At 44.8% G+C, this 24,097-nt stretch overlaps 1 protein-coding gene and 1 long non-coding RNA gene across 7 annotated transcripts in view; one reads left to right on the top strand and one right to left on the bottom strand.

Annotated features, from left to right (window-relative positions):
- Vps8 (vacuolar protein sorting 8) overlaps positions 1-24,097 on the bottom strand; it is a 972,138-nt gene that overhangs the window by 908,795 nt on the left and 39,246 nt on the right. For all 6 annotated transcript variants that reach the window (XR_008608392.2, XM_055061192.2, XM_055061196.2 and 3 more), the window contains exons 3-4: positions 12,311-12,426; positions 2,304-2,409 (exon numbers count right to left, since the gene is read on the bottom strand). Coding sequence is in view for 5 of the 6 variants with exons in the window: in XM_055061192.2 (XP_054917167.2) it covers positions 2,304-2,409; positions 12,311-12,426 (222 nt within the window). In the remaining variant the exon portion in view is untranslated. The remainder of the gene's footprint in view (positions 1-2,303; positions 2,410-12,310; positions 12,427-24,097) is intronic.
- On the top strand, positions 9,629-11,312 carry LOC140215190 (uncharacterized). The gene is made up of 2 exons (XR_011892133.1): positions 9,629-10,049; positions 10,127-11,312. It is a non-coding gene; the product is annotated as an uncharacterized lncRNA (long non-coding RNA).

Here is a 24,097-nt window from a genome sequence, read left to right as displayed (position 1 = left end):
ATTATTCCAAGGTTGACGTCGTCGTCCTTGCCGAAAATTTCGACGATCACCTTACGTGGCTTGTGACAGTACTAGAGGCATCAAGTCATCAGGGCTCACTCTGAAGCCGGAAAAATCCCACTTTGCTTACAATGAGCTTCTGTTCCTGGGCCACGTCATCAGAAAATCTGGAGTCCGCCCCGACCCACAGAAGTACTACACGACCTGCATGTCGATTGAACCGCTGGGCACCTCGGATTCTCCCGGACGCTATCGAGGATACAGGAAAGGTATTACTGGCCGCGCCTGACCGCCGACATCGCACACCTACGGATCAAGAACCAGCAGCGTACCGACAGCCAACTCTACAACCTCCGACGACGCTATGTCAAGTACCAGCCTGGCGACCGTGTTTGGGTTTGGACCCCGATACGCCAATGAGGACTCAGTGAGAAACTATTGCTAAACCATTTCAGACCCTACAAGATCATCCGACGTATTCGCGAACTGGACTATGAGGTCGTGCCAGACGGCATTTTGCATTCACAGCGGCGCCGCGTACAATCTGAAGTGGTCCACGTGGTGCGTTTTAAGCCCTTTTACACACACTGACGAACTTCCTTTTTTTTTTTTTTTTGCTACGTGTTTGCAGCATTGGGTCGATGCCTTTTTAAGAGGGGCGTATTGACACGTGTACTTGTTTATCTTTATCGGGCTACCCCGTTTCACCACCTAACAAATATCGCACAGCGCAGGATGCGCCTGCATGTATCGGAAGTTTCTGGAATGTTATCGATGGTTCCATCCACTGGCTGAACTGAACCTTGTGTAATCTGATTGCATGTATGCGCGACACGAATAGTGTAGAACTTTGTGGAAGACATGCGGGTCCCAGCGATTACGCTGGAAGATTCGACGACTGATGTACAAAAGCCGATGTGCTTGACCCATTGATCAGATTTTCGCCGATCGCTGACTATGTTCGCCACTTTCGTTGAGCTTTGAGTGTACCCTGTTTTGTGGGCACAGGTTCGCCCATTAAAGTTAGTTTCCCCTTTCACAGTTTTGCTGCTGTGTCCTCGACCGTCACTACCACGTGACAATATATATGGCAGGGGTGTGGCCGAGCGGAAAGGCGACACGAGAAACTCGCTTGGACCTTTCCAGTGCATTGCCCTCTGGAGCTCCCTGGGAGTTGCCACAATACTCTTTTGACTGCTCCAATTATCTGTAAAATTCCACAAAAGCACTGCAGAAATTGCCGCATTTATCTTTGTACTGGGTACAACCTATGCACTCACAAAACAAGTAAATAACACACTTCCAACTCTATGCTCGCAGTTCCCATACATGGGGGGAAGAAAGGAGAGGGAAAAGGCAATGTGAGAAGGCAAGAAAACACTACTACTAGACACAACAGCAGTTGCGCACAAACTGAATAAATTTAATTTCAAGGTACGGTACGGTACACTTCTGCTATTTCTTCTAAAGAATAAACACCATGCAAATTTGTCAAACAGACAAATTACGCAGGGCATGCAGATGCAAAGCCGCATTAATGCACCGTATTGTCTAGGCAACACTACACAAGTGGCCACACGTCAAATCAACACTTCTGTGCCTGCCACAGTAGCTTTGCAGCTATGGCTTTGCTGGAGTTCATGTGTTGAATTCTGACTGTGGCAGCTGCATTTTGACGGGGACGAAATACAAAAACGCTCATGTACTTAAATTTATGTGCATGATAAAGAACTCCAGGGGGGTCAAAATTATTCTGGAGTCCGCCACTACAGCATGCCTTAAAATCAGACTGTGGTTTTCCCATTTAAATTATGGGGTTTTATGTGCCAAAACCACTTTCTGATTATGAGGCACGCCGTAGTGGAGGACGGCGGAAATTTTGACCACCTGGGGTTCTTTAACGTACACCTACTGTGGTTTTCCCATGTACAGCCCCATAATTCAATTGAAGTTTAACACTTCTCCCATCATGCTATGTGCTGTGTGAGGCAATGACAATGCTAACCTTCTCAGAGGTTATGAACAATGGTGCACAGCAACGTCAAGCAAACATGTCTTGCTGTTTGTTCAGTTTACTACACAGACAAAAGCAGTGGTGCATGCAAGGTAACGTTTAACATCAACTCACCACTCATTTTGCACTAAATGATGCTGAAGAAATTAAACATTTGCAGTCAACATCGCCAAAGAGCACAGAAAGCTTCGCTGACATTGTTTCCCACAGTGCATGGGACCCGCACGATTTTTCCTCTGACATTCCTAATGCTAGCACATTAAAAATGCCCCACTTGAGTTGAACTCACCATGGCAGTGGGTTTTCCAGAGTCAACCCGCTCCACAGCCGATCGTAGCTGGGAAGACACTCCTCGCAAGATGACATGCCGCAGGATGCTGTTTGGATGAGTTCCACTGCAACAATCACAGAACCGCAGTCATTGCCTTTTCATTTGCAAGGGCACTGCTGTGGTGTGTGTACAAGTTCATTAAGAATAGCACTATCTTCTGAGCATATTAGGGTCCAAGGCTTGAACATTTTTTTATGTACAATGCCATGTGCGTCTTCACCCAATGTAACGGCATGTTTGCAGGCTCCCTGGCTAAGCGACAAAATTTTGTTTTCACTGCTGCCATGTCTCATCACATCAGATATTACAAGGAATACCATAAAAATGAGGATACCCAGAGGAATACCACGCAGTTTTAATCGCCTAATTCCTAAAGCTATGAAAGTGACCACGTGTAACCTCACAAAATACATGTTGCAGCCAAGCATGTACTACATGTCCAAGAGAAAAATAGTACGTCATATTGCTTCCGGTCAAGGCATGCATCTTGGATTAAGTAAAAGATGCTTTGTGGGCCTAGTGGTGAACCATAGGCAGACCGGTAGCTCCATCAGCTCAAAGGAACTCCGCTCTCACTAATAAGAGAGCAACATTTTACCAAGACTCGTCCAACTGCACCTGTACACATACTGTCACCTCTCTTCAAAGAGGACTGGCGACGTTTAATGAGAAAAGCTGCCTCCTGAAAACCACAGCGGTGAGACCTGGCTATCGAGCGGGCAGGGGTAGCAAAGGCACTTTTTCCTTCTTGCCCTTCCTGCCTCTTCTCTTGCACTATGCCCACTACTGCAGGTAGCATTTTCCCCTTTCCTCGAAAAGAGAATCGGCGCGATGGTTAAGAAGCGATGTAAGAAAAAGAGGGGAAAAAACATAGTCAAGGCAGATGTTGGCGCAAAGAACACAGTGACAGCTACTGGAAAGACACATACAGCCGTGGTGAAGCGTGACATGCAGAGTCTCAAGAAACAGAGAGGTAACCGCATTAGCTACAAATATGAGCCCAAACATAAAAAATGATTAAATGAAGAAAAAGAATAATCACAAACACTCAACATATGGGCCACGATTTTCTAGCAATGCCTTTTCCGATGCTAATGCCTTTTGGCGCTTCTCGCGTTCGTGAGTGGTCAAGAGACACTCTGCCCCAGGCGGAGGGTCAAACATAGCGACTCACGAAAGCGAAAAGCACCAAAAGGCATCAGCATCGACAAAAGGAATTGCTACAAAATCACAGCCATGGCTTCATGCATATGACGTCAACGATGTCAGGGCTAAGTTGTTGTCTACACCGTGTCTAAGCCGCACTGTCCAGAATGACTTCGTAGTTGACGTCACTAATGTGGCACAGCACTTTGTATGGGCCAAAATACAGACTCTGCAACTTTTCACTAAGGCCACGGCAGCAAATAGGAGTCCACACCCGCACTTGGTCGTCGGGGTTGTAGGGATGTGTCTGTGGCGGATATTATAACACCATGCATCTCTGTGCTGCTGCTGACTGATGTGCAGCTGCACAAGCTAGCGAGCTTCCTCAGCGCACTGAGCTACGGACGAGCTATGGACAGAAGAATGATGCGTGTAACGTTAAGGGAGAAGAAAAGAGCAGATTGGGTGAGGGAACAAACGCGAGCTAATGACATCTTCGTTGAAATCAAGAAAAAGAAATGGGCATGGGCAGGACATGTAATGAGGAGGGAAGATAACAGATGGTCATTAAGGGTTACGCACTGGATTCCAAGGGAAGGGAAGGGTAGCAGGGGGCGGCAGAAAATTAGGTGGGCAGATGAGATTAAGAAGTTTGCAGGGACAACATGGCCACAACTAGTACGTGACCGGGGTAGTTGGAGAAGTATGGGAGAGGCCTTTGCCTTGCAGTGGGAGTAACCAGGCTGATGATGATGATTATTATTATATGTGAAGATCACGCAAAGCAAGATATGATCCCATGTTTTGTGCTGGACATCGATGTACATAGAGATCATGTCTGTGATGCTCTTGTTTAAGCACTCCATAAGTCCATTGGACAGCAGATGGTAAGCAGTCGTCTTCCGATGCCTGGTGTTGCTCAAGTGAAAAATTTCGTCTGAGCTGTGCTGTGAACGCCATCCCTCTGTCTGTGATTACAGTGTACGGGGCACCATGATGCAATACAATGTGGCACATAAAGAACTGCGCTACCTCTAAGCCATGTCTCGTGGAAGCACCTCTGTCACGACAATCACCCACTTGTTGGCATCGGTTGACAGAGGCAAAGGCCAAAGAATGTCCAAGCCAACTTGGTCGAATGGCTTATGAGGTGGTTCGATGGGTTGGTTGCAATAACCTGGCGGGCTTCATGGGCAGTGACTTTCACCAGTGACATTCACGGCAGCCTCTAACGTTCTGTTTGACACTTGCCGAAAGTCCAGGACAGTAATACATGTCACATACTCTGGCAAGCGTTCGTGAGGAGCCTAAGTGGCCAGATATGGGCTCGTCATGGCAAGCATGAACATTGTCATCTCAAGTCTTTTGTAACCACCAGGAGGTAGGCTCGGTCATTCAAACAGGCATTTTTCTTGTAAAGCATGTTGTCTCGTAGACAGAAGGGTGTCAATACGCGACGTAGACAGCGTGGTATGGTTGCTTGGCGGCCCTGTAAGTGGTCGATGATAGGACAAATTTCAGCGTCATCAAGCTGCCGTTTGATGAAGTCCTATGCAGTAATAGCACCCAGGAAGCCGTCAACATCCTCAGACTCTCGACTAACAGATTTGGCAGATGCACGTGATAGTGTGTCAGCGTCTTTGTGCTTGTGGCCAGACTTGTAAACAATTGTGACGTCAAATTCCTGTAGCTGCAAGCTCTCCCATGCCAGTCGTCCTGAAGGAACATGTGTGTTTGCCAACCAACATAGGGCATGGTGGTCTGTCACCACTTTGAAGGGACAGCCGGAGAGATAAGGGCGAAACGTCGTGACCGGCCACACAACCACAAAACACTCTTTTTCTGTGGTAGAGTAGTTCATCTCGGCACGGGACAGCGAGTGGCTAGCATAGGCTATTACTCTTTCATTGCCATCTTGATGTTGGACAAGTACTGCGCCAAGACTGATGTTACTGGCATCAGCACACATCTCAATGTCAGCGTTGTCATCAAAATGTGTCAGGACAGGTGCTGACTGCGTGCAAAGTCGTAGTTCGGCGAAGGCCGTCTGTTGGTCATTTGTCCAGGCAAATGGCGAGTCAAGGGTTCCGCTATCTTCGAGAAATTTTCAGTGAAACAGAGATAATACGTACAAAAGCCTAAGAAACGCCACATGGCGTTCTTGTCGGCCAGAGGAGGAAATGCTGCTACCGCGGCAAGCTTGTCCATGATTGGGTTGAACTCCGCTGGGGCTTATGACATGTCCGAGAAACTGAGATCAGTGTGAGATCGGCCGAACAGATCGCTTCTAGCACATTATGCAGGCGATGAAGATGTTGCTGAAATGTTTCAGAACAGACTAATACGACATCAAGATATGTGAGACAAGTCTGCCACTTCAGTCAAGGACAGTATCCATCATTCGCTGAAAAGTACCTGGGGCTGAACACAAGCCGAAAGGGAGCACTCGAAATTTATAAAGGCTGTCTGGAGTCAAAGGCAGTTTTCTCACGGTCTCATTCGTCTATCAAGTGACAAAAAATACCAGGCGCACTGCAGTCTACCTAACGAGTCGTCGATATGTGGTAGTGGGTACACGTCTTTTTTAGTTACGTTGTTGAGCTTCTGGTAGTCGACGCATAAGCGTAGCGTTCAGTCTTTTTTATTTTCTTTTGACAAGAACGACCGAAGATGACATGAGCTCTTGGAAGGTTTGCTAACGCCGTCTTCAAGCATCTCTTTCATACGAATCGCTTCGCGTTCTTTTGCCAACACGCGTAGGGCTGCTGGCGTATTGAGTGTGCGTCGTTGCATGTGATGATCCTGTGCCTTGCGATTGAAGTCTGGCGTACACTCGACGAACTTGCAAAACATGCCCTGAATTCAAGCAAGAGCTCGCGCAGTGCTGCCTGGTTGTCTTTCGATAGCTCTGAATTAATGTCCATGTTGCTTACTGATTTGTCAGCCATCCCCACGGCTTCAGAAGCAAAACATTCAGCCATGTTCTCTATTTAGCCGGCAAGCGCAATTGAAGTACCGGGGAAAATGTGTCGATGCTCGTTACTGAAGTTGGTGACAAGCAACTGAGAACGGCCATCACTAAGCTGTAGCACACTCCTAGCCGCACAAACACCTTACGTCAGTAAATGCAATAAGTTACTTTCTGCGACCACTTCGCCTGCACATTACTTTCTGCGACCACTTCCACTGCACATAACTTCGATTAGAACACTGGCTCGTGGAGGAAGCGTAACATTTTCAGCGGAAACACGAAGGGCGTTGTCATGTCGGTTGTTGTTGTACCTGCTGATTGCTCCGTCGGCTGAGAAGGTGACTACACCTCCCTATAGGTCAATAACAGTGCTGTATTCTTGCAGAAAGTCAACCCCAAGAATGACGTCACGGGAAATTCACTTAGGACAAGGCAGCTGGCCACAAATGTCAATCCTCGAATCAGAACTCTAGTCATGCAGGTTCCCAGCGGAGAAAAAACGTGACCACCAGCCGTCCGAATCTGCGAGCCACGCCAAGGAGTAATTACTTTCTTTAGAAATGTCGCCATCTTCCCGCTTAAGATAGAGAAGTCCGCACCGGTATCCACTAAAGCACTAACCGCGTAAACGTCGATCACCACCAATATGTCGAGCGAAAGCCAGTCATTCCGTTCAGCTGCAGTTGACGTCGGATCGGTGCCCGTCCTTGTTCAGTGCCCGTCCAGTGCGATCGGTGCCCATCCGAGTCGACTGGCAGTGGCCTCGCCCTCAAAGATCGCTGTAGTTAAGTTTTCCCGGCAGGGACTGGGCGGTCGTGCGCTCGAATATGGTTGGGGCGGTGGTGAAAATCACCTTGGCGATGGCAAGCGTGACTGTCGTCTGGTAGGCAGTGGTGTGCACTGTTGGGTCAGATATTCAATATCCTGGGGTCATTGGCCAGGTCGTGGGGGCGGCGAGTAGGCGGAAAAGCCCTGCAACCCAACACATCAGTATGGGCACTGGCGGTGCAAATGATCTGCCTCACCGCAGTGGAAGCACAGAGGACAGCGATCTGATGTGCACCAAACATCTGACTTCCGAGGGGTCATGCGTCGATCGTCAGCGTAGTGCACTGGCTGCTCCATGCGGCATTTTTTTCTTCTCAAGCTTAAACACGTTTTCAAGTAGTAGTACATGTGACTACTGTAATATGTAACTATTAGTTTCTCTCCATCGTCCCTAGGTGGTGTCATGCACAGCGAGAAGAAAAAAGAAACGGCGGGAACAGTGGTGCACTTTTCAAGAGGCAGCAACAACATTCCAGTGGCTCGCTGGCACCGATGATTGAGTCAATTTCGCTGTACAACCAACGCACTATTTGTTACAAGAAACGAAAGCGACGCCGGAATTCACTTTCTGCCATTTCTTCTAATGTGTTTCACACCACCACCCGCTCTCCTTCGTCCTCAAGCAACGCCAGCACAACAACCTAAGTTCCCAATGCAAGCGCCATTTTCTCGAATTAAACTATGGATTGGATCCAAACGTGCCATTCCGCAGCCGCCGGCTGGATCCAATCCAATCCACCAGACGCGCCATGCGAAGCCAGTCTCATAACGAGCATGTGATCGCTCCAAACTTCCCAACTCCCATCGGGTTTGGCGCCTAGCACACGACGTGCTTGGTTGCATGATGATTGACAGGAGCGTGTCGTCACTTTGACGTCACCAAAAACAAGGCAACCCCACGGCTGGCGACGTCAGCGCGGAGTAGGCCAATCGCGCGTGCTGGTAACCGAACGAATGCCCCGAAAAACGATCTCTGATCGCACCCATAGTCTGGAAATGTGAGGCCACCCTTTGTACCTAACTGATGCTTTGACCAATGATAGCTAGCAGACCAGACAACTGCAACACATGAGGGCAGGGGGTCTCACTCAAAGCACTCTTCTTACTCATAAACATCTGTCCATCCTCCAATTTCCAAATTCCCTGTGTTTTTCAGGTTTTCACGGAGTGCCTCTTCAAAATTCCCTGAGTGACAAAGAACTTCGTTTTATATCAAGACAGGCTGACACCATGTTGCCCGATGCTGTCACTCTCTAGTAAGCATGTTAAAAAATAAAAAAACTACTTAATCCAGTGTGAGTAGCAAGGAGTAGTGTTTATTTATTCAAGAAGAAAACACAAGGAAGGGGTCAGTAAAATGCACAGCAAATAAAATATCTTTGAAGAAAATGGTAAAACCCATTGCAAGTCGAGTCGAACATTTACAAATATGAATAAAAAAGAAATGCATACAGAAGCAAATATTTTCGAATATGAGCTATTTCTATCAACTGATGTCAAGCTCATTGGTATGAGGCCCGAACATTGTCACAAGTTTTATTCTCTCTAAACAGCTGGCAAGTCAACCTCAACTATCCTAACATACTCAGCCCGCGCACAACGCTTCAGTGTTGCGTTTCCCTGCTTTAAAAAGGTTATTTCGGTTTGGATGAGGGACAGCTGCATCTCGGCATCTGCCAAGACTTCTTTTTTTGAGCTCAAGCTCCTTCAAAAAAGCAGCGGCCCACTTCCTTTCTCGTTCATTCAATTTATCAGTCCTGTCTATTCTCATTCTCCTTCCGCCGCGAGTTCGTCCCATGGACCATTTGAAGCATCCTCTTGGTCAGTTGTACAGTCGACGTCCGATTTTTCGGACTCCCTAGGGGCCGCGAAAAGGTCCCAAAATCGGGCAGTCCGAAAACAATGAATGCATGTCTTTTACTGCCCTTAAGGGTTCAACTCGCTACAGGCACGTACGAAAAAGCTCTGAAGGCCTGCCAGTACACTCATTAGGCATATCGGTGCTCGTGCTGTGGCACGAGACGGCAGGTGCACGGATGTATAATTAAGGAATACATGTACTGTGTCCCGTGACAATTTCCCCCTTTCCACGTTTGTTATGCTTCACAGCAATACTTCGCGTATGCTTCACCGCATAACATTTCTGTATCGAGGCGAAGCTAACTTTCGGGAGCTGGCATTATGCAACGCGTCGTGCTTTCCGAGCTTCGGAGCCAATCGCGAGGATTACAAAGGCATCGGTGCCAAAGTCAGTCGGTACCACTGCTGACAGCGGCGAATTCTTTCAATGACAAAGAAGCCACAGAACGGCAAGAAGAAGCAAATGTTGAAGCATATAGACCAGAACACGCTAGCCTCGCACCCAGGCTAATCGAACGCATACTCTCGCACCCGGATTGCCCGGTCGACCAGCGCCATTTTGTTCTGGGCTGCCAAAGCGTGTTCACCGGCGACCAGCAGACATGGCTAGCGCTAGCTCTAGGACTCCAAAGTGTGGAAATGTGCCCGTTCACGCGAATCCAAAGTACAAGAAGTCATCTGGGCATCGTTGCGTCGTGTTTGGATGCCAAAATAACCAGCGGAAAAGGAGCAGGTTGCTTAGCGCTGTTTGCGAAGAGCACAATACACGTAGGGAATCGTGCCGGTGTGGTGTTTTCAGCCTGCACCGATTTCCATCCGCAACGAAGAATGACAAGCTGCGCCACCGGTGGATAGTTGCAGTGAATAGGAAGAACTACCAACCCAGTGAAAATGCACGAGTGAGTATTCGATCTGTGTATATTTTGGTGCCACGTTCAACTTTGCGCCCTACGAACGTAATATGTGTAACACGCAGGTTTGCTCCGAGCACTTTCTGGACAAGCCCACAGAGCAGAATCCCGCGCCGGTGCTTCGCCTTGGCTATAACAAGAAGGCAAGCCTTTTCGTGTTTTCATTCAGGCAGAGCTCCCGACGGTTAAGCGGAACAGTTGAGTTTGCGGTTTGCGATACTTGCAGCTGCTGCACGGCATGACCATTAAGCGTGAACGACAAGTTGTAAACGATAGTATGTTGCCCTGCTGGTGAGCGTTATTGCTAATGAAAGTAAAACGAAGTCTGCTCGTCACGTAGCATGCGTCGACAAAAACGTAAACAACGACTGCTCGTCGCCGAAGGCGTTCTTGCAGCGCGCCTGTCTTTACGAGCTGGTGTTGCAGGTGTCATTCGTAACGAATTCATTTGAGCATCCTGAGCTCTAAACTGCGTGCGGGCTGTTATGCAGGGCAAAGCGCAAAATTTTTCCGTTCATAAGGCGAGGAAAATAAGGTGCTTAATTATTGTTGTATTTTGTAACAAAATTTTGCTCGTTCTCACCAGTTTCTTTTACTGTTTTCTAAGGGAGCGCTAACAATCCGATATGGCCTCGCTCAAGCGAAACAGGTCTGATACCAGGTAGCTGCAGTTGGTGGGGCTAATTTTTTGGAATGCAGGTGCGGTTGTTGTCTTGTACCAAAGGCTTCCCTGATGATGCAGCTTTAAGTAGGGATGGTAATTTTATGTGCCCTGTCATGGTTTGTGCAACTGTACAAAACCTGCATCCGTCATGCTCGCCCTGTTATATGGGCTTTGACTGCACATGTAGTTGAACATTATAACTACTGTAGTTCCCCATTTTCCAATGAGTGCAGGTTTAGCATCACATGCTGCTTGTTCGAGTACTGTAGGCTTGTGTTCTTAATGTTGTACTCTTAAGGGGTTGCACGATACAATTGGCCTGGTGCATTTTCTATTTCATTTTGAGAGGACTTTATGTCTTCGCAACAGTGATGGCATGGGAAAGAACTACAGCCCTTCTTACTATAACATACATATTGTTTTCAATGTGCAGGTGGTAAAGGGCAGGCGTCTGCTAATCAGGCAGTCAAACGACCTCGCCAGTTGGTTGCCAAACGCGGCCAACCCAGTAGTGACCATGACAAACAAGACCAAACTGAAAGTGCAGAGGACAATGTTCTGCGTGCTTTAATAAAATGTGGCACCAACACAGTGCTGTAAAATCCTTCACAGGTTACGTGGTTACCCGATGTATTCGCTTCTGCAGTCTGCACATCACTCAGTGTGGCCATTGCGGACTTGCATGAGGTCTTGAAGTTTGATTGACACCTTCCGCCCAGCTAAAAAGCCCAAGTTTCGCTTTCGCGCCGGGTCGCATCTCCCGGCGTGGCAGCCCAGGCCTGCTACTTCGCGGCGAATGGGATAGATGGCGCGACCGGCGCTCATCAATATGGCGGCGCGCTTTGAATTCACGGTGTTCTGGTGTATAGGCCTAGCGTTGCCGCGGTGGTGGCTACGGCTGCCAGCGGATCAGCGTGCGAGAGCGCCGGTTCGAGGCGGCGAAATAATCAAAATGGCGGCGGTGGTGCCTTTAATGCCATTTCGGGCCTGTGGTCACGGCAAAATGTCCGGAAAATCGGAAAGTGGCTCGTTGACTGCACCAGCTGGCAACTCCTCCGGCCCACGACACGGCGTCAAAGACGATTCGTTACGATTCCTCTCTGTTACCTGAATCAGCATTAACGCCACTTCCATTCCTTTCCAATAAAATTAACGCTAATTTTCCCTCATAGAAGCAAGAATTCCAGGAGTTTTCCCTGAGTATATTTCCCGACACCCTGTCACCATTATTTGAATTTGTACATAGCGCTCATCCACGCGCTACAAAAAAAAAAAAAAAAGCACGCGAGGGATGGTAAGCCAATGAAAGCACTGTGTAATGTCCAGCGTATCATTTATGCTATGCCGAGTTTTATCTCAAAATTCTGATTTAGGCATAGACTATAGTAGCCTTTTTGATATGCTGCAGAACAAGCTTTCAGTTGTGAATTACTAATATACTAATTAACTCACCAAACCAAGGCTTTTGGGATAACGATTAACTACACACTGCCCCAACACTGTGCAACTACTTTGGTTGTGCCCTCGAATGTGGGTGAAACTGCTTTCTGCACATTCGTGTGATAGTGAAGTGCACAGGACTCACACTTTTTCTGCTGGCAGACTCCTTGAGTCAGTGCTACCGAGAGACACTGAATCACAGCTTCCATGGAAGATTGCCTGGTTGGGCACCTCTTCGTCACTCAGCGAGCCTCCATCCACCTGCACAAGCACATCAGGCATTCCAGACCCCACTGGGCTTTTTGACAATAGATGTCCCATAGCATATTACATTAGCGGTAGTCTAAATTGGCTAAATTTGGAGGATTACTTTCGACCAACAAAGACTCTATATGCCTCATTGTTTCAGCATTGCATTTCACACTATTTACCATGCTTCCCACAAAAGACAAAAAGCATCAACATGTGTTACTAATGTGACCACATTTCTCCTGCTGCATGTTGGGCTATTTGCAAAATAGCCAGTTATCCGGTTAAACATCCCGGTTATCTGCAAAGGATATTAAGGCCAGCTATTCATTTCAAGAGGCAAGCAGCGCCTCAAACTATCCTTCACAACTATTTATTTATGTGCGTGTACTCACCTCAAGAAACTGAGGTGAGTACACACACAAGGGGTACGCATGCCACACGTAGTCATGCGTACCATAAAACTAATGTCAATCATATCATTTCTATGAGCTACGCTGTGCTTGCTGTCAGTGACAGCAAGGGCCATTTTCATCATCATCAGCCTGGTTACGCCCGCTGCAGGGTAAAGGCCTCTCCCATACTTCAACAACCCCAGTCATGTACTAATTGTGGCCATGTCGTCCCTGCAAACTTCTTAATCTCATCCGCCCTCCTAACTTTCTGCCGCCCCCTGCTACGCTTCCCTTCCCTTGGAATCCAGTCCGTAACCCTTAATGACCATTGGTTATCTTCCCACCTCATTACATGCCCTGCCCATGCCCCATTTCTTTTTCTTGATTTCAACTAAAATGTCATTAACTCGCGTTTGTTCCCTCACCCAATCTGCTCTTTCCTTATCCCTTAACGTTACACCCATCATTCTTCTTTCCATAGCTCATTGCGTCGTCCTCCATTTAAGTAGAACCCTTTTCGTAAGCCTCCAGGTTTCTGCCTCATAGGTGAGTACCGGTAACACACAGCCATTATATACTTTTCTCTTGAGGGGTAACGGCAACCTGCTGTTCATGATCTGAGGATGCCTGCCAAACGCACCCCAGCCCATTCTTATTCTTCTGATTATTTCCGTCCCATGATCAGGATCCGCCGTCACTACCTGCCCTAAGTAGATGTATTGCCTTACCCCTTCCAGTGCCTCGCTACCTATTGTACATTGCTGTTCTCTTCCGAGACTGTTAAACATTACTTTAGTTTTCTGCAGATTAATTTTTAGACCTCCTCTTCTGCTTTGCCTCTCCAGGTCAGTGAGCATGCATTGCAATTGGTCCCCTGAGTTACTAAGCAAGGCAACATCATCAGCGAATCGCAAGTTACTAAGGTATTCTCCATTAACTTTTATCCCCAATTCTTCCCAATCAAGGTCTCTGAATACCTCCTGTAAACACGCTGTGGATAGCATTGGAGAGATCGTATCTCCCTGCCCGACGCCTTTCTTTATTGGGATTTTGTGGCTTTCTATATGGAGGACTACGGTGGCTGTGGAGCCGCTATAGATATCTTTCAGTATTTTTACATACGGCTCGTCTGCACCCTGATTCCGCAATGCATCCATGACTGCTGAGGTTTCGACTGAATCAAACGCGCTCTCGTAATGAATGAAAGCTATATATAAAGGTTGGTTATATTCAGCACATTTTTCTATCACCTGATTGATAGTGTGAATATGGTCTATTGTTGAGTAGCCTTTACGGAATCCTGCCTGGTCCTTTGGTTGATGGAAGTCTAAGGTGTTCCTGATTCTATTTGCAATTACCTTAGTAAATACTTTGTAGGCAACGGACAGTAAGCTGATTAGTCTATAATTTGTCAAGTCTCTGGCGTCCCCTTTCTTATAAATTAGGATTACGTTAGCATTCTTCCAGGATTCCGGTACGCTTGAGGTCATAAGGCATTGTGTATACAGGGTGGCTAGTCTTTCTAGAACAATGTTCCCACCATCCTACAACAAATCTGCTGTTACCTGATCCTCCCAAGCTACCTACCCCCTCTACATAGCTCCCTAGGCTTTCTTTACTTCTTCCGGCGTTACCTGTGGGATTTCGAATTCCTCTAGACTATTCTCTCTTCCATTATCGTCGTGGGTGCCACTGGTACTGTATAACTCTCTATAGAACTCCTCAGCCACTTGAACTATCTCATCCATATTAGTAATGATATTGCCGGCTTTGTGTCTTAACACATACATCTGATTCTTCCCAATTCCTAGTTTCTTCTTCACTGCTTTTAGGCTTCCTCCGTTCCTGAGAGCATGTTCAATTCTATCCATATTATACTTTCTTATGTCAGCTGTCTTACGCTTGTTGATTAACTTTGAAAGTTCTGCCAGTTCTATTCTAGCTGTAGGGTTAGAGGCTTTCATACATTGGCGTTTCTTGATCAGACCTTTCGTCTCCTGCGATAGCTTACTGGTATCCTGTCTAGCGGAGTTACCACCGACTTCTATTGCACACTCCTTAATTATGCCCACAAGATTGCCGTTCATTGCTTCAACACTAAGGTCCACATCCTGAGTTAAAGCCGAGTACCTGTTCTGTAGCTTGATCTGGAATTCCTTTATTTTCCCTCTTACCGCCAACTCATTGATCGGCTTCTTATATACCAGTTTCTTCCGTTCCCTCCTCAGGTCTAGGCTAATTCGAGTTCTTACCATCCTATGGTCACTGCAGCGCACCTTGCTGAGCACGTCCACATCCTGTATGACACCAGGGTTAGCGCAGAGTATGACGTCTATTTGATTTCTAGTCTCGCCGTTCGGGCTCTTCCATGTACACTTTTGGCTATCCCGCTTGCGGAAGAAGGTATTCATTATCCGCATATTATTCTGTTCCGCAAACTCTACTAATAACTCTCCCCTGCTATTCCTAGTGCCTATGCCATATTCCCCCACTGCCTTGTCTCCAGCCTGCTTCTTGCCTACCTTGGCATTGAAATCGCCCATCAGTATAGTGTATTTTGTTTTCACTCTACCCATCGCTGATTCCGTCTTCATAGAAGCTTTCGACTTCCTGGTCATCATGACTGGATGTAGGGACGTAGACCTGTACAATTTTCATTTTGTACCTCTTATTAAGTTGCACAACAAGACCTGCCACCCTCTCGTTAATGCTATAGAATTCCTGTATGTTACCAGCTATATTCTTATTAATCGGGAATCCGACTCCTAGTTCTCGTCTCTCCGCTAAGCCCCGGTAGCACAGGACGTGCCCGCTTTTAAGCACTGTATATGCTTCTTTTGGCCTCCTAACTTCACTGAGCCCTATTATATCCCATTTACTGCCCTCTAATTCCTCCAATAGTACTGCTAGACTCGCCTCATTAGATAACGTTCTAGCATTAAACGTTGCCAGGTTCATATTCCAATGGCGGCCTGTCCATAGCCAGGGATTCTTAGCACCCTCTGCTGCGTCGCAGGTCTGACTGCCGCCGTGGTCAGTTGCTTCGCAGCTGGTGGGGACTGAGGGCCTGGGTTTGATTGTTGTGTTCATATAGGAGGTTGTGGCCAAGTACTGCACCAGGGTGGCCAATCCTGCTCTGGTGAGGGAGTGCGTTACCGGTTCTGGTCACCGGGATCAGGCCACACTCCAGGGCTGTTTATGCAATTTTATCCGCACGCGGATTTTTTTTTTCTTTAATTCAGTGGAAAATTGCGCGGCACCGAGATTCGAACCACGGACCTCTTGCACGCGAAGCGGGTGTTCTACCTCTACGCCACCGCTGCACGGAGCAAGGGTAGGTGCCTTTAAACAAGTGTGCCAGACTTTCATTGCCATGACTTTGCAGCTAGCACATACATCTCAGGAGCACTAGCCTTTTTACATTTTGAATTAAATCCCAAGACGTATGCCTGCTTGATACCCTTGCAGTTTTGGTTTTCATTCACTGACCTATTTTTGATGTTAATTCTGGATGCAAACTCTTTGTGCATGACAGAAGCTGCGAGAAATGCGAGACAACTACATTTCTTCAATGAGCAAGTTGATAAGCACACAGTGTTTACCTTCGGGCATGGTTTTTGCTCACGCAATGCATTTGGGCCACTGCCAAGAAAGCATTTGTATAAAGATGTCTGGACCAAAATAGTGCCCACTGAGATATACCACCACTGGCAACCAACAGGCGCCAGTGCTGTTGGTCACCAGTACAAAATTTCATTGCAGGCATTCTGTTCCATGGCTATCTTTCTCAATCATGCTGTACTTATGTACGTACAAATGTAATGCCTGCCATACAACACTTCAAGAGTGTTGTATGGCAGACATTACAATCCCAAGCCCAGTGCCTGTGATTATATGTGTACAGTATGGGTGTTGACATTGTCACATATCGAGCGCGGATAGGTAGCCATAGCCAACGACTACAGTGTAGATGTAGTGAAGGGCTTCGTTTTCATGCCGCTGCTGGTTTCTTTGCTACATGGTGCCCGAGAGGGTGACTGATTGTTCTTATGTTTTCTGTGGCTCATCTAATCTGCTGCGGTGACATTGAAGTCAATCCCGGCCCTGACAAGATAGACAAGGTTCTTGATGTGCTAAAGGATGCGGAGTCTGCGTGTGAAAAATTTCAAAAGGAAATTAGCAGTAAGATGAAGGACATTTTATCAGGTATAACTGACCTTAAGAAACACCTTTTGAAAGTGGAAGCTTCGCTAGACGATTCTTTGGGAAATGCCACAGCGTTATCCAAAGTAAAAAAAGGTGTCGATGACATCAAAAGCGATCTTTCATCCTTTTCTGATAGGCGGGATTCTGAACCTAACATAGTTGAAATCGTTGATGACATTAACAATCGCATGAGCAGAAAAAATGTGATATTCAAAGGCGTGCCCGAGGCAGAGAAAGAAGACTACGAGGCTTCTCAAGTTGTCATTGAAAGCTTCTGCAGAGATCACCTTGGCCTAGAGGTAACGGATATTGACCGTGCACATCGCATTGGATCTCGCAGGCAAGGGCAGCACCAGTCAGTAATAGTGAAGTTTCTGCACTTCAAGACAAAGTGCAGTATTCTGGCTAATTTGTTCAAGCTAAAAAATTTGAAATTAAAGGTTTAGATAGATGAGGACTCTTCACCTCGAATACAATTCATGCGCAAACAGCTTCACGACTTTGCTCGAGCGAATTGTCAACCCGATGAAAGGTTTAAGCTATCTTTTGATAAGCTAAAGATAGGCAGGAGATTATATCGGTACTAGCATTCGGAGGGCAGGGTCGTGGAATGTGTCCAGCGAAATGCAAACCCATGACGCAGTCGCCACGTGCAGAAAGACAGTGGGGCACCTACATTTTCTATAATTTCGGCCAACTTTCGTAGCATCCTTAACAAACCAAGATCAGCTTACTTCCCTCATTCACGCTTGTAATGCAGATGTTATAATCGGAATGGAAACGTGGTTAACTCCTGAAGTTAGCAATTCTGAGTTACAAATTTCAAGTTCATTCACTGTTCTTCGTAAAGACCGTGTGGATAGAAAAGGAGGCGGTGTGGTAATAGCCATCAGAAAGCATATAAAGGTAAAACACATACCTACTGACAGCATTCTTGAAATTATTTGGGTTGCATGCTATTTACCAGCAGTAACTTTGGTTATTGGAGCATGCTATAGGCCACCCGACTTTCTACAAGATTTTTCTGAGGAACTGCAGTCTGTATTAGGCTCCATCCAATCCGAATATAATAACTCTCCCATAATTTTGGCCGGCAATTTTAACTTTCCAAGCATAGAGTGGTCTGCTTTAAAATCCCCTAGCACGCGTCAGACACGCGATTGTGCAGATTTTGTTGACCTTTTAGAATATTTTCAGTTGTCTCAACTTATCGAAATCCCTACGCGGCACAATGCTATTCTTGATCTGCTTCTAACAACACACCCCGAACGTGTTACCGTGGATGTACTAGAGTATATCAGTGACCATCGTGTCATACATTGTACCTTTAAAACGCAGACCGTGAAAAAACCACGACAAAAAGATATTTATGACTATTCTAAAGCAGATCCCGAAAGCTTGAACTCTGAGCTTTTTGAATTTTACCTGTCATTCATGCAAACGTATGAAAACTGTTCGCTGCAAGATAATTGGATTCATTTTCGTGATGAGTTTAGACTCCGGGAGAAATACATTCCAAAAAAATGGATCTATGAAACAGCAGACAAGCCATGGTTTACTCGCGAGATTAAGCGATATCTGAATAAAAAGAAACGTTTGTTTCGAAAGGCAAGAAGCGCAAAATCTGTTGAAGCTGAGTCACAATATTTATCGTTTTCTAAAGAATGTGCATTACATATTGAGGCTGCCAAACATAAGTTTTTCAACCAGCATATTTTGCAATTTCTGAAAACAGATCCAAAAAAATTTTGGAGGGTCATTTCTCCCGCACCTACAAAAGAGTTACCTGTTTTTGACACTGAGTCTGGTGCTGCAATTGATGTCATGGTTGTTGCTGAACGGTTGAATTTATTCTTTTGTAGTGTATTTAATGACGAAAAGCCCCTAGATAAGGCAACACAGTTTTCTGATAGTTCTCCATTATGGAATGATAGTTCTCCATTTATGTATAACTGTGACAAGTGACGGTATTGTGAAAGCTATTGAGCATTTACCATCGTTTTCTAGTCCAGGTCCCGACGGTATTTGTACTAAGCTACTAAAAATGACAAAGCACAATTCTGCTCTTATACTTACACTATTGTTTCAACAGTCTCTCGACACCCCCGAAATTCCAGACGACTGGAAATTGGCACATGTCGTACCAATATATAAAACCGGCGACAAAAACAAGCTAACAAACTATAGGCCTATATCCCTTACGTCTGTTGTATGCAAACTATTTGAACACGTATTATCTTCTCAAATCATGCAGTACATGGCTAGCAACCACATTCTATTTGCAAACCAGCATGGTTTTCAATGAGGCCGGTCATGTGAATCCCAGCTTCTTCACCTTAACCTTCACGAACTTACACAAACTGACGCCATATTTATACATTTTGCTAAAGCCTTTGACCGTGTGGCTCATAACCGCCTCATATATAAAATGAAGCTGATTAATGTTGACGAAAAAGTAATAAACTGGGTTAAAGAATATTCAAGTAACAGACGACAAGCTGTCCTAATCAGTAATGTCCGTTCGTCATTTCAACCTGTTCAGTCCGGTGTGCCTCAAGGTTCCGTTTTGGGACCCACTCTATTTTTTATTTATATTAATGATATTCATCAGGGTAGAGACTCAGAAATCCGGTTATATGCCAACGATTGCGTTCTGTATCGACCATTAAAATGTAAGGGCGATTGTGATAAATTACAAAATGACTTGAACAGGATTGAAAGATGGTGCTCAGACTGGCAAATGAGCGTAAATACCTTGAAAACTAAACTTATGAGATTTACTACTTGTAGTGAAATCACGAAACACACATACTTTTTAATGGTGAGGCTCTAGAAACTGCAGAATCATTTAAATATCTAGGTGTTAATCTTTCTCTGACTTTGTCTTGGCATAATCATGTGGGTTGTATTGTTTCCGTTGCATGCAAATCTCTTGGCTTCATTCGTCGAACGCTTCGTCAGGCTAATAGTGATACCAAGCTTCTTGCATATACCACCGTACTTCGTTCAAAGCTTGAGTATGCCTCATTTATATGGAACCCGCACCAAACACATCTTATTAACAAATTAGAATCTTTTCAGAACAAGGCAGCGCGATTTATTACAGGTAACTATTCACAACATTCAAGTATCACCAAAATAAAAGATGACCTAGGACTCATCTCATTGCAGACTAAAAGAAAGATATCTCAGCTAACTTTTTTCCATCAGCTTTTTCATCCCCCAAATATATTCTCTCAGGCACACATCTTACCAGCCAAAAGGAAATTCTCACGAATTGATCACGAATTCAATGTCGAACAACAATTTGCACATACCAAACTATTGCAGTTTTCATGTCTGCACTTAGCCATTTCGGAATGGAATCATCTCCCAAGTAATATAGCTGAAATAACTGACCATATGATATTCAAACAAGCACTTAATGAAACATTCATAAATTAATAACATTAACATTTCTTCCTGCATTTCTTCAGATGTCAGATTATTATTTGTATAATGTAAGAATTATTGGCGTATGATGTTGTCGAATTAGAAGTGATGTAAAGGTTGCATAGCATGTACTACTACATATAAGGGTATTCGACTTACAATGTATATTGTATATCATTGCATATCAATTATCAATTGTTCTCCCCCCCCCCCTATGTAATGCCCAAGCTGGGCCTTTAGGGTAAATAAATGAAAAGGAGTGACTAAAAAGAGCATGGGCTGGTCTAACCCTTCCTCTAGGCCTGCAACCAGCCTGGAGCAAAGCCACAGCAACATGGCTTAAACAGAGACTAGCCTCATTTGTTTTTTACGAGTAGAAGAATTGATGCAGTAATAGTGTCCACAAAAACCTTCTGAGCGTTCATTGGGATATGCACTCTTATTTGCCTTGTCAGGCTATTCCCGGCACATATGCAGTGGCCGTGCTGGATTGATGTGTTTCACAGTGGCACCACGCAGGCACGCAATGAGGCCGTCATGTGGACTTCTTTGCATTCAACCTGCTTTCTTCCAGGCATTAAATATATATGGGTCATTCCATCTCAAGTGTACTCGGTGTTTTATCGACCATCTGCGATTCAGCTGAAAAAAATCATACTGTTTTACCTCAATGTGGGAAGTAATTATTTAGGTGATTTTTTTGAAAAAAAAATTTTGTAATGCCGTGAGGACGCTTTGAAGGTTGCGCACACAAGTGAAACTATGCCAGGCAGAAAAATTTCTACAAAGTTATTGCTTTGACCTATTACTGCGAATATTTTTTAAAATTGTCGCCAGACGGTACTCTTTCGTGACTACTTTCATTTATTACTTTTCATTTTAATTCACATAATTTTTAGCCGTAAGGAAAAGTCGACAATTGCCCCTTTTTTAATATTTTTTATAAAAAAAAGTAACATTTACATAAGGAATATATTCACAATAGGTGCTTTTTATGTGTGTATACTAGATGATAAAAATATTCTGATAAGAAATAAAACCTCAACTTTCGCTTAATGTCATGCTAAAAATGAAAAAAATTACGTTCTGACTCAATTTGTGGCTTCATTTTTGCAGTGTAGCGTTCCAAGTAAAAATATGGCATAGTCGGCATTGCATAGTATGCTTTGCTGTCTATCTATGTACAAAGATTTAAAAGATTAAATTTTGTTTTAAGCGAGAAAAAAATTTTTGAACTGCACAATCACAACGTTGCGCGGAGCATCTCTTTGCTTCGCCTTCACTGCATAGCACGTCGGTCGGCGTTTCAGTCTGGCTCATTTTACGTGTTTCTTCTTTTTCTTTTTGAAGACGAGGTCTTCTTTGCGACTTCAGGTTGATTTGTGGTTCGTGGGGACTGAGTTTGTGGCCATTGTCATCTTGTAAAATTAGATAATTGCAGGCCTTCTAGTGCACGTAGGACAAGAAATAGGCGACAAGAATTATAGGATTCGAGCACCATTTGGATGCTATGTGCGATGTGTACTTCTTTACGTAGAGGTGGTGATGATGGGCACATACTGTATCATCCAGTGTGCATTTTGAACGCAGAATCAAGAGCCGGCGATCAAGTTCGCTCAGTTCTTTGACACTACTGATGTACTGATTTTTCACGTAGATTGTCCTGTGGCACCCATTCGGTCCAAGTGAACAGTGCGGTAATTCAGCACCTGAAAATAAATCGTAAAAATTCTATTGCCAGGAACACGTGCCATTGAATTATATGTTGGCGCATATGTGCCAGAAAGTCTAACTGACATAAGCCACCTGTGCCACGCAAAAAGGCAAGAAACGTAATTCAACTTTACGGCCACGTTTTTTCGTCATCCTACGAATGTAAGGCTAGAATTTTTATGTGCGTCCGGCAATACAGTGGTGCTAAAGCCACCCCTTGTCCTGGAGAGCAAATACGTGAACTAGAGACATCGTGTAGTTTAAACGTGCCACGAATTATTACGCAAATCCATGTACCTGAATTCTCAGAAACTGAAGACGCACCGAAACTGTCGTCCAGACCGTCGACTTGATATATTTTATTCACACATGGACCATCGGAAAGAAACTGTAAACATGAACGCCGGTTTGCTTCTGTGACAGCTGTAGCTTTGCCTGGGATAAAGAGGAGCAGTAGCAGACGACACACCTATCGTCTGCTCGTAATGCCGTCGTCTTGACGTCGCTTTCCCAACCTCGGTGGGTGGCGTCGCGGGACGCGTTTACGATACGAATACGTGTTTCAACCACACATTTAAAGCCGCTTCGCAGACATTCTGGGTATCAAGCGGGCCAGTGGCCTTTTTCGTTGTTTTAGGTTTAGCAGAACGCCACAAATCACCTGTTCGTTGAATAAAGCCACAGTTCTGGTTCCTGTTCTGGCGCTTTTTTGGTGAATGGTGACATATGGATCGAATTTATTTCGCCGTATTTTTTAAGAATTACGCCATATAACTTCTCCGTATATAGTAGTACGCTAACTTTGTGCATCTTTTTCGTCCCAAGCTTAACTCAGACGCCTATTTTTTGTCCTACGTGCACTAGAAGGCCTGCAATTATCTAATTTTACAAGATGACAATGGCCACAAACTCAGTCCCCACGAACCGCAAATCAACCTGAAGTCGCAAAGAAGACCTCGTCTTCAAAAAGGAAAAGAAGAAACATGTAAAATGAGCCAGACTGAAACGCCGACCGACGTGCTATGCAGTGAAGGTGAAGCAAAGAGATGCATCGCGCAACGTTGTGATTGTGCAGTTCAAAAATTTTTTTCTCGCTTAAAACAAAATTTAATCTTTTAAATCTTTGTACATAGATAGACAGCAAAGCATACTATGCAATGCCGACTATGCCATATTTTTACTTGGAACGCTACATTGCGAAAATGAAGCCACAAATTGAGTCAGAACGTAATTTTTTTCATTTTTAGCATGACATTAAGCGAAAGTTGAGGTTTTATTTCTTATCAGAATATTTTTATCATCTAGTATACACACATAAAAAGCACCTATTGTGAATATATTCCTTATGTAAATGTTACTTTTTTTTATAAAAAATATTTAAAAAGGGGCAATTGTCGACTTTTCCTTACGGCTAAAAATTATGTGAATTAAAATAAAAAGTAATAAACGACAATAGTCACGAAAGAGTATCGTCTGGCGACAATTTAAAAAAATATTCGCAGTAATAGGTCAAAGCAATAACTTTGTAGAAATTTTTCTGCCTGGCATAGTTTCACTTGTGTGCGCAACCTTCAAAGCGTCCTCACGGCATCACAAAATTTTTTTTTCAAAAGAATCGCTTAAATAATTACTTCCCACATTGAGGTAAAACAGTATGATTTTTTTCAGCAGAATCACAGATGGTCGATAAAACACCGAGTACACTTGAGATGGAATGACCCATATATTTGCATTAAAGATAGTTACAAGCTAAGCTTATACTTCCAAAATCAGCTTAGAAGTCTCACAAATATCAATATTTCAAGGTGGGTTAAGCAATGATGAATTAGCTAATTAGACTACACAAAAAGTCCTAATGGTTTCTCCACATGGCTGCTAAGAAATCGGTTTCATCCACAGAGAAGGTACGGCACCTAAAAATTTGGTGTATATCAGCT

The sequence above is a fragment of the Dermacentor andersoni genome, chromosome 1 (genome assembly GCF_023375885.2).
Source record: "Dermacentor andersoni chromosome 1, qqDerAnde1_hic_scaffold, whole genome shotgun sequence".
In the NCBI taxonomy this organism is placed as follows: domain Eukaryota; kingdom Metazoa; phylum Arthropoda; class Arachnida; order Ixodida; family Ixodidae; genus Dermacentor; species Dermacentor andersoni.
This window is presented reverse-complemented; position numbering and strand designations above follow the sequence as displayed.